The 11,524-nt window shown below is 38.3% G+C and overlaps 1 protein-coding gene across 2 annotated transcripts in view; it reads left to right on the top strand.

Moving 5' to 3' along the window:
* Positions 1-650: 650 nt before the first annotated feature.
* col5a1 (procollagen, type V, alpha 1) overlaps positions 651-11,524 on the top strand; it is a 110,281-nt gene continuing 99,407 nt past the window's right edge. Inside the window, exon 1 of one of the 2 annotated variants that reach the window (XM_065243893.2) lies at positions 651-1,066. In XM_065243893.2, the coding sequence (XP_065099965.1) occupies positions 964-1,066 (103 nt within the window). In that variant the 5' untranslated portion in view covers positions 651-963. The remainder of the gene's footprint in view (positions 1,067-11,524) is intronic. The other variant, XM_065243892.2, reaches the window with a different exon arrangement.

Genomic DNA, 11,524 nt, shown 5'->3' with positions numbered 1-11,524 from the left:
GTTATCTGTATGTGTGTTTCTTAGGGATCGAGCCCATGACTTTTGTGTTGCAAACATAAGGCTATACCAATATACATTATTTTTGGCAGACATGTTATCCAAAGCAACCTAAGGTGCATTCAAGTTAATCAAATTGAGGGGATCAAACCCACAATCTTTGTGTCGCATGCGCAATGCTCTACGACTTCTATCACTGTAAAAAGCATTCAAAATCTAAAAAACTTACTTCAGTTGGTAACACCTAAAACATTGAAATATTTTCAACTTAAAGTAAGAAAATTGAAGTTAACAAAACTTCACATTTTTAGGTGTTACTAACTGAAGTAATTTTTAAGTTGATGCAACTTTTACTTTTTACATTGTATCTACTGAGCTACAAGAACACCTTTTGCTCTCTGATGTCCCTAAAAAAATCCTCTGTCGCCTATTCTTAGAAACTAAAGATGAGTCAAAGCCTCAAAATGAACAATACACAAAGTAGCAGACAAAAAAGAAAAGGCCTCACTGTACAAACGGGCCTCCCTCTTTTAGCACAAACCAATCAGGAGCCGCGCATTTTTGGATCCTCTCTCCAATGGGCTGCGCTCCTCCTGACTGACGGCCAGTGCGAATGAAGTTTGTTTCCACTTTGGCTCGGTGCAGTTTCAGTGACGGGGGCATCACCGCAGCTGGAGAGAGAGAGAGAGAGAGAGAGAGAGAGAGAGGCAGCGCACCGCAGGCAAGAATACACGGGAACGACGGGAAGAGAGGAGGCTGCCCCATCCATCCGTCCATCCATCCATCCTATGAAGTTTCCCGCAGGACTTTATTCACTTATGGCTGCATGAGAGGCTCTGTACCTCCACGTTCCCCTCTCTTGCTCCTTTTGGGACTTTTGGCTTACCGGTTGTGTCCTGATATAAAGCAGTTGTCAAAAATATAATCCGAGCTCTGTCGATCCACGCGTGGTGTGGACGGGTGGTCATGGATACACCTATCAGATGGAAAGTAAAGAGGAGGTTTAAGGAGTTGCGGCTGTCGGTACTCGTTGTGTTACTGACGTTTGTCACCTCCCGAGCGAGCGCAGGTAAGCGGCGATCAGATTTGCACGGATTGTAACTTTCTTGTATCGCTGTGTTGACGCGGGCCGCGCGAAACCGGGACTGCGCGCGAGCGTCTCGCACGGTCTCTCCGGTGTCCCGGAGCTGGGGTGACCGGAGGAGGAGAAGGGGGGCCTGGAGTGCAAAAACTAAAAGTTTTGTGACTTTTGTGCATACATGATAATAGAGTTAGGATGAGTAGGGAATAACGGAACCGGGAAGATTTCCCGTGCACGCAGCTTTACGTTTGGGATCAGAGCGGCACGGATCGCTATCGATGTACAGTAGTAGCCTATACTCAACCATTGTTATGCAAATATGCCAATAAAGTCCAGGTTTGGTGCAGTGCACAGCCCAAAAAAATTCCTTAAAAAAGTGTGCAGCTCTGCAGGATTTCTTATGTGAGGTTCCTAGTAGTTGGCTGTATTGAGGTTAAAACTCTTCCTGGTGCTATGCTTGTTCTTCAGCATATTGGTTTGTGTGCACCACTACACATTTTTAGAAATAAAGGTCCTTAAAAGGTTCTTGATAGGCATAGAAGAACCATTTTTGGTTCTTTAAAGAACCATTCGTTTTATACCTGTATATAATCTAAAGATCATTTTGTTCATCACCTTTTGTGTAACAAAAAGGTTTTTCAGATGTTAAAGCCAATATTGGTTCTTCTGTGGCATTGTGGTGCACCTTTGTAGTGTACTTAAAAACTAGACACAGTTTGTGGAACTTAACACGGTTCTCTTGTGACATCCCGTCTCTTTTGATCAGTGCCGATGTGTAAAGTGTCTGAACATCAGGCGTAACTCGGCTGATGTTTTATACTTTTAGATGTTTTTAAACGTTTGAGATGCTCTTCCTTAAGACATCTGGCAGAAGGAAGCTTTCTCCAGCAGGCGTGCTGACTGCAGAACGTAATTGGAAAAATATGCAGGATACAGATGAGAAACACACGAGAGAGAGAGAGAGGGAGAGAGAACGCTGTGTTCAGTTTTCCATAGGCACGTACAAACGCAAGCATCCCACCAGCCCACCTCGCCTAAGTCCTGATAGTTTGGTGATTCACATGATAAGAATAAGAGATAAATAAATGTAAATGCCTCTCTCAGAAGGGTCACGACTCCTTGTGTGCTTTAATGGAGAACATCAGTGGGTCGGGTGGAGTCGCCACACGTCCTCTCTAGATCAAAGATGCAAGGGGTGCAACTTGTAATTATCCTGTAAACCGAATGATTGTTGCAGTGTATAGTTTACTATTTATTTGCTTTATCCCTTATGCATGTATTAAGTTATAAGCATTGCACACTTATCAACTGTATAATATCTGGTAAAGTGAATGTACATGTGAATGCCCTATTGCACGCTATGTGCTTTAAGAAAAGTTTTTTTTCTATTCAGCAAAAGTTAACATTTGAAGGTTGTTTAACATCTGGTTTTGGTGTTTCATCATTGTAATGTTTTCTGGTTTGATAGTGTAAATGTGAATCTGTAATTTGTACAGTAATCACAAAGACCAAACAGATGGGATACAATCTCTCATCTTCCTCGGCTCTCCAGCCTATCCCAGGGAGTACTCTCTCTCTCGCCCTCTCTCTCTCTCTCTCTCTCTCTCTCTCTCTTTTACTCTCCTCAGGCTGGAGGGAGGGCGAGAGAGAGAGAAAGAGAGAGAAGGAGGGGAGGTGGGTTGGATATTCTGCTCGGCGTGCGATTAGCTTCATGTCTGATCATGGCCATTTGGCTGCTCATTACAGTAATGAAGTTATTTTAACACATTTAACACATTTTCAGTTCATGAACTTTTTAAAAACATACTCATCGAAAACAGTAAATATAGGCGTAGTTTGGCAAATGCATACTTTGTTTTAGTAATAATAGATTTAGTCTTTAATTGAAAACTAAAAGGTTTTACAGTTTAATGTCATAGGTGAAGCACATGCATGTTTATTCTCCAGTTTTTTTCACAAGACTTTTTAAAGATGTAAAATAAATCCCCAGAGTACATATGTTTTAGCTCAAAATACCATGTTGTAGGTAATTTATTATAGCATGTTAGGTGTGAGCAAACATGTGCCGTTTTTGGGTGTGTCCCTTAAAATGCAAATGAGCTGATGAAATGCAAAACCTGATCACCATGATGTTGGCTTGTTGAAATTAAAACTCAATTGTGCTGTCAATTATTCTCTCTCTTTCTCTCTCTCTCTCTCACTCTCTCTCTCTGTGCACTAAATGCCAGTGCCGTGGTTGGATAGTTGCAGATTAAGGGGCGTTATTATTATAATAAGATCCCCTTCTGACATCACAAGGGGAACCAAAACATGCTTGCAGAGAAAATTTTAATTTTTTTTAAATTTTTTAGGTTGATAGAAGCACTGGGGACCCAATTATAGCACTTTAATGTTAAAATGTTAAAAATCAGCTACATTATGTAAAAAAGCAAAATTTTGATCTGAAGGTTTTTTAACTCTTTCACCGCCAGCATTTTTAAAAAAAGTTGCCAGCCAGCGCCAGCGTTTTTCATGATTTTCACCAAAGTTTAATGCCTTCCAGAAAATGTTCTTCTTTAAATATACAAACATACAAACATATATAAACATATACCAAATGAAAGAACAGACCCTCTGCTTTCAAACAAAAAAAACCGTTTCATCCTACCTTTAGTGGTTCTTTTGCAATCAGCTTTTGAATATGGGTAGGTTTTTGCAAAAACACCATATTTTGAGCAAAAAGCAGAGATAATTCAATTTTTGTGACGGATTTTTCATAGAGATCATATTCAGAGCGATCTTTAAAACAGACACGGACATGCAGCAGCTTGCCATAGGGCAATACTTCCGGTTTTAAAAAGTTGCGGAAGGGCGCCACCTGGTGGATAATAGCGGTATTGCGGAAAGACGGAAAATCTCGTCATTGGCGGGGAAGCGTTTTCTCTTAATTGACGAGATATCTCGTCAATGGCGGGGAAAGAGTTAATGTAACATCTTGAATTTCCCAAGAGTACAGTTCACCCAAAATCATTTACTCACCCTCATTTTGTTACAAAATTTCTTTGTTCTGATGAAACTTTGAAACGTTGAAAGGAAGTTATTTGTAATGAAGCAGAAAACAGAAGCACCATTGACTTCCTAGTAGGAAAAAAATACTACTACTATGGAAGTCAGTTGTGCTTAAAAATGGTTTGGTTACAAACATTGCTCAAAATATCTTCCTTTGGGTTCAGCAGAACAAAGAAATGAATACATGTTTGTTACAACACAGACCTTTCATTTTTGGGTGAGCTATCCCTTTAAGAACTGACTCAATCCCCACACCTCCAAATTTCTTGGTAAGAATTTACCAGCTGGTTATTTTGATGTAATCTGTCGAGTTTAAAGTGTCTCACAAATACGTGCTGCTGACACTTTTGGTTAAAATGAAAAGAGGCTGAACTGATTGCAGTGATGTATTTAATGATGTTTAATGTAAAACATCTGTTATTAAGCTCATTAGAGTAAGTTTAAGATGAACGAATGCTCATTAAAGTCACGTTGATTTAAAACGAGACTCTTTGGTTTCCTTCACAATACCTCAAAATAATGTGAGCTCTGTCTTCAGCTGTGATCCCTGTGTAGTGCATTTCATTTCGTTTCTGAATGCTCCCTCGGTCAAGGCAGAGTACATGTGTTGTGCGGTAATGCAGAAAAGATGGTGGATTTGATTTATTGCAAGTTTTCAAGGATAAACTTTGGAGAGCTTTGAATTTGATTAAGTCAGCAGCTCTCACTGTTTCCATGTGATCTAACAATGATGTAATTCAAGAGGAGGGGCAAAGCCGAATGACATCCGCTGGTGAAGGGTGACGTGTAATCAGGAACTTTTTTGGTGTGGAGTAGTGCATTGTGGGAAACGATGAGACGGTGCATTGTGTTACAGATTAGACAGAAGCAGCTTGTAAAATAAAAATGGCTGACAGGGTCGCAGGCAGCTACACTTCCTTTCCAGGGTTATTCTCCTTTATTACTCCTTTTTATGAGTTTTTACGAACGCGTTCTGTGGACCATCCACACTCATTCAGGCCATTGGGTGTGCTTGACTCCTGGGAGTAAATGGATTCTTTTTAAACAAATGGCGTGTTGTAACGATAGTTTATTGCCCACATGTGTTTTCTCTGTTTTTGGTTACTCTTTGTTATTATCGTGGACATACCTAAACCCAAACGTTCGAAGCCAAACTTTCACACCCTTGGAGCATTTCAAAAATTGTTCTTTCTTGTAATGAGAACAAGATGTCTTTTCCTAATCGTGCTTCATCCAGAGCTTCAGAGTCGTTTTGAGGATAACGCAGAAATCAAATTCATGTTGCCTTTGGCTAAGAAGGTCCATTAACTGTAGAAGTGGTGTTTTCTTCGAAGTATTAAAAGGTTCACATTTGGTTCCAACAGTTGGAGAATGACGGGTTTTCCTCACAATCAGACTGAATCCCAAATTTCATTATAAACATAAGATGAGTGCGTTTCAAATCTTAAGACGTTGATAACCGTATGTCTGTAGTACTATATTTGGTGGATTTTGAAAGTATGCATTTACTTGCATATTGTTATGATTAGGGTTGCAAAGTTTCAGGAATTTTTAAGGGTGGAAACACATTGGAATTAACGGGAATATATGGGAATTAATGGGAATAAACTGGGAATTTGAAAAAATGTAGAATTAGGGTATAACAGGGAACTTAAATGTAGTTAAAAAAATCTTACAGCATAATTTAATGCAATTTCACATGCAAACAGCACACTTCTTACTAGAGATGCACCGATACTGGTATCGGGTATCGGCCTCGATACTACATTTTCTAAAGTACTCGTACTCGTTAAAAGTCCCCCGATACCTGGAATCGATACCAAGGTCTGAGAAAGGTCTATGTTTGAGCGGCGTGTAAGGGGTTAATGCCTCTTGTGTTGTCCAAAGAGGCAGAGTTTACAACAAACTGGAAAACTAATCATTTGTTTTTTTGTTAAATTATATGACGAAAGCTGTTACCTGTAAATTTAAATCATGTTTTTTTTATTAAGTACTCGGTATCGGTATCGGCAAGTACTGAAATGCAAGTACTCGTACTCGTATTCCAAAAATGTGGTATCGGTGCATCCCTACTTCTTACTAAAGGGCCATTGAGGCCACACCCCCTGCATATACTTGCATTTTTCCAAAACATGCCACCCAAAATTTGGACACATTACTATTTTTGATGTTTTTGCAACAAAAAGTCTCTTAAGGTCTATCAAGCATGCATTTACTTGATTAAAAATAATTCAGAAATCATTAATATTAAAATAATTTCTGAAGGATTTTTGATCAAATAAATCCACGGCTTGATGGGCGTAAGTATCAGGATTCTTTAAAATTTGTTTTACATGCATGCATGTCTGCTTATGACCAAACATAATGTTTATTTGAGGGAGTGTATATGATATAATTTCTATGAATTTCTCAAAATTTCCAAATAATTCCTATAGATTCCTGTTAAGTTTAATAATTTGGTCAACCCCAGATGCAGTTCCCATTGAAAGTTTCCAGAAATTTAATGAAAACTTGATACCTTTTTGCAACACTAACTATGATTAGTATGCTAAATTATGCACCAATGTATTGACTCATAATCAATATTGGCAGATAAATGGATCAGAACTTGAAAATGTATTTTTGTCGAGTTTGAATTTGGTAACAAAATTGGATTACGAAAGCTCAGCACTAATAGGATTTCACAACATAACTTGAAACAAAGTGTATAAAGCAGAGCCGTCGATATGTATCGGCATCGGCAAATGTCATTCCAAATAACTGAATATCGGTATCGGCACAGATCTTTTGTATCGGTGCATCCCTAATAGTATGCTGATGCTGTTTCAGATTTTTAGTATGCACCTGTGCATGCTTTTGGAGAGAATATTGCCCATAACTTGCAAGGGCTTTGGGGGAGTCACTTTGAAAGCATACTTTAATAACAAAGTATGTTGCAATACTGTTGTACAGGCGTACTTCACCCTTAAGACTATAAACTTTCCAGCAGTACGTACTTGTCAAAAATATGCGAGTTGGGATGCTGTCTCAGCGCGGGTAGCCTGGAAGCAAAGTGCGATTTGGTTTTACAGTAAATCACATAAAATGCTTTCAGAAGTCACAGAAATCTCAGTTTAGATGCTGGTTCGATAGTTACCATGTCAGCAGATGTAAATTGATGGGTGTTACGTAACAGAGCGGCGCTCAGCCCTGGCTCTGCCCTCAATGTGTTGGAGGTCCAGATCTGGGATCATAAGACAGAGACGTTGTACATTTTGTACAGCATTAGACAGCAGTGCTTCTTTTGGTTTGTGTGGTTTGGAGTTTATAGCATGTGTTTGCAGTGTTTTATGATTTAACCCTATAACTGTCACTGCCCCTTTTGAGTGGGGGGGTGAAAAGGTGATCTGCGCGTTAAAATTACTATAACTCTGGCATTCTTTGGTTTAGAAGCAAAATCTTGGTCTCTTTTTTAAGAAGACAATTTATAGTTTTACACTGAGGTGTTTGAAGTTGTAAATATTAAATGACAAAAAAGTTATACCCGTTTAAATTTATTTTAAATAATAAAAATAATGCAATAAAGTATATACTCTCTAATCAAATGTATATAAAAATTAAAATGTTTTACTCTCAAAACACCACACCAGTAAAGACACAAGTCTCAACTAGTTCTGAACCAAATTTTAGGTGAAAATAACAAAAAATGAAGTTTCTGTCACACTTTTAGTGGTTTTACCAACCAAGGCCACTAGGTGTCAACGGTTAGTTGCAATATCTTGTCAAAAGTTGATAAATTACTGTCTCTGCATTGTGTTTAATGCAAAAAGGTTTTGAAATATGAAAACTACATTCTTAGAGCTTTCCAACGATATATAGTTTGTCAAGATTTTTGAAGATTCATATATTCATTTTGAAGAATATTAGAATTATGAATATATACGAATTCATATGGACTCCTACTGAGTCAGTGACAAATAACAAAATGACTGTCCCTACTAAATTTCCATCCTCAAATGGCCTTGAAATATGAAAACTACATTCCTAGAGCTTTCCAACAATATATAGTTTGTCAAGATTATTTCAAGTTTATAGGGTATTAGTGTTATAAATTTATAATCATTTATATGTATTCCTATGGGGTGAGTGACATTTAACAAAATAACTGTCCCTATACAAATTCTATCATCAAATGGCCTTGAAATATGAAAACTACATTCCCTGAGCTTTCCAACAATATATAGTTTGTCGAGGTTATTTCAGGTTAATGGGATATTTACAAATAAATATGTAATAACATTTTGGGCCCAACTGTTGGTCTGCGATATTTTAGAAAATGACTCTTACTACATACATTTTTTTTCAAAATGGTGTTGATATATTAAAACTACATTCTTAGAGCTTTCCAACGGTATATAGTTTGTCAAGATTGGTGTAGGTTTAGACTATGTAATTATTGTTTTAAATATGTAATGCCAAACGTCCCACCTGTGGGACAGTGACAGTTATAGGGTTAAAGTGCTTTGTTTCTCCCTTCAATCTAAACCCACATCTGGGAGGGAGATAGTTGGTCAAAACCTTAAAGTTTTATTCACAGACAATTAAAATAAGACATTGTGTCTCATTTTGACCCAGACATGTTGACCCAACCTTTCCCCAAATCACATGTCTGTTGTGTAAAACCAGACATGAAGTTAATTGTCGTTGCTATGTTATGCAGTCAGAGACAAGTGATTAATAAATGAATCGTTTGATGTCTGATTCTTTTTTAGTGATTCATTTGAACCAGTTAGCAGAATGATTTATTACTTAATTGTAAGATCTTTGTGTGAAAAAAAGCAATGCTTACATCTTAACATGCAATATTATAATAGTTCAGTGGTAGATTATTGGGTAAGCAGTGCAAAAGGTCATGGGTTTCGAACCCAGGGTACACACATACTTATAAAAATGTACACCTTGTAATGCACTGTAAGTTGCTTTGGATAAAAGCATCTGCCAAATGCATACATCTAAAAAAATTATAATAATAGCCAACATTATTAAATTAAATACAAATTTGTGAATTGTATACTAGTTCATGGAAAAGGATTCTTTACAATAAATTGACTCAACTAAAATTGTTGTGTTGTGAGGCTGAGATGTTTCATTGAATCATTGAAATGAATCATCCAAATGATTCGACTCGCTAAAATGAATCGGCTATGTAGTAAGTAGTTTATGTGTGTCTACTAAAGCAAGGGAAAGTGTAAAAATGATCTGAGTTATAGTAGCTAAAGACAGAAGACCTACAGGAGATGAGGTCAGAGGGTCAGAGGTTAAAGGTGAAATACTGTGGGTGGTGACCTTTAGATTATGACCACCCCAGAGGTTTATAGTGTTGCACCCCAGGATACAGCATCTGGAAAACACATCACACTAAGGAGAGATAGCGAACGAGTGAAAGAGTATAAAAGTGTAATACATTACACCATTTTGAAATGAAAAGTGATTTTGTGAGTTTGTTGTTGTGTCACCAATCTTTTTCAATGAGATCATTAGGAGGCTTTCCTAATTCTGGTTGTCTTAGCAACAGTTATAAACAATTGAGTACAGGGGTGTGCACACCAAAGCTTTTAAACGCGGATAAAAAAGCCAGGCGGATGTCGACTGCTAGCTTTTTTCAGCTGAGAGGTTTGGTTGCTATGATACTTCTGCTTTGTTTATCAGTCGTTGAACGATGCGCTGGTTGGTTGTTGTGATGTTTATCCTGACCCTCCTCCACTGTTATTGGATGGCCATGTGAGAACTGACATCGACGAGCTGAGCTTTTCACACAAAGTTGAATATTTTTCAACTCTCGCACTCAGTGCGGAAAATAAACACCAGCTGCTGGCTTTTTTTGAAAAGTGCCGCACTTCCATTGGAAACAATTGAAAACATACGCTGACCACCTGCGTAAACGCTTTATCCCCCCTCCTCCACTGTGATTGGATGGCCATGTGAGAACTGACATAGACGAGCTGCGCTTTTCACCCACAGTTAAATATATTTGAAATCTCGGCACTTAGTGCAGAAAAAAACGCCAGCTGCTGGCTTTTTTTGAAAAGCGACGCGCTTCCATTGGAAACACCGCCGGCGTAAATGCTTTAGTGTGCATGACCGCTAACCGTCCTCTTAGTAAATGACGAAAGACAGACGACGTGAACGCCATCGCTTCACTTTCAACGGTAGTCGCTCCTACAAATTGCTCATTATTTGCATAAAGTTAAACTTTTTTCAACTTTGTAACAATAACACGCACACTTCTGATCACTGTCACTTTTTTACCAAGCAATCAGAATTGCGAATGCATCAAAATCCCACATAGCATTACAGTTGCGCTATTTTCATTAAACATTTGCGCAAAACTTTAATGTTGTTTTCTAAACGTCGACAAAAAACTTGCGAAATGACGGTTTTCCCATTAACCGTTGTAAGTCGAACCCACCTTTTCTGTCTTGTCCTCCAACCAAACATACCGTGCCATATTTAAAAATGATAATGTGACTTTTCCGCGCGTCAGGTAACCTGTAAATGCAAAAAAACTGTTTCTATTGGAGTTTTGCGATATATTCCTTTTTTGAATTCGCCTAAAAAACCACCTCATCCGAGAGTAACAACTTTTTGCGATATATGGGAGGTAATGCGAAATTTTCCATTGGGCTCATTTTCTATTTGTTATTTCAGTTTGCGCAATTTGATGGGTATTGGAATCGCAGCTACTGACAGAGAGATCTTACCCAGCAAACAATTTAAAAATATGTTTAAAAGCCGTCCAAAGATAACCCAGGCGTCTAGACTAAGTTTGGGCTGTCAGTGAATATTTAATAGACGACTAACCATAAATAAATGAAATTAAATAACTAAATAAATGGAATCAAACTGGAGTATCATACATCCCACAAGTTATTTAGGCAAAAACTACAAACCAAGTTCATTTAAGTGGGTTATAGTCGGACTATATCGGGTCTAAATAGTTAACCTAGACGCTGGTGAAATGACGCCTGTTGCTTGCTTGGTAGTTATATCTAAAGACTTGACTATCGTAGGATCTTTCAGGGTGGTTGCTAGGGTCTATCTGAATAAATTTTATCAAGTTGGTTGTTTATCTTTCGGATTACACCTGGTCCTGATACACCCCACCACCCGTGCAGCTCAAATGCATCACATTGTTTCAGTCATGCATGCGTTTAGATCTTCGGTTCCCAGAGTTTTAGAGTTGAAGTTTTGGGGTATAGCATTTCTGCTCCGTATGAATGGACCCTTTCATGGCGCTGTTAAACGGACGCCATGTTTGGGCTTTGCTAAGGCTTTGTTGTGATTAATTGGGCGGGTCAGAATGTGTGTAAGTGTGTACTGTAAACGTGTGTGTGTGCATCTGGCCCGTCTCAGGTTCTG

Source organism: Paramisgurnus dabryanus, chromosome 18, assembly GCF_030506205.2.
Source record: "Paramisgurnus dabryanus chromosome 18, PD_genome_1.1, whole genome shotgun sequence".
Classification (NCBI taxonomy): Eukaryota; Metazoa; Chordata; class Actinopteri; order Cypriniformes; family Cobitidae; genus Paramisgurnus; species Paramisgurnus dabryanus.
This window is presented reverse-complemented; position numbering and strand designations above follow the sequence as displayed.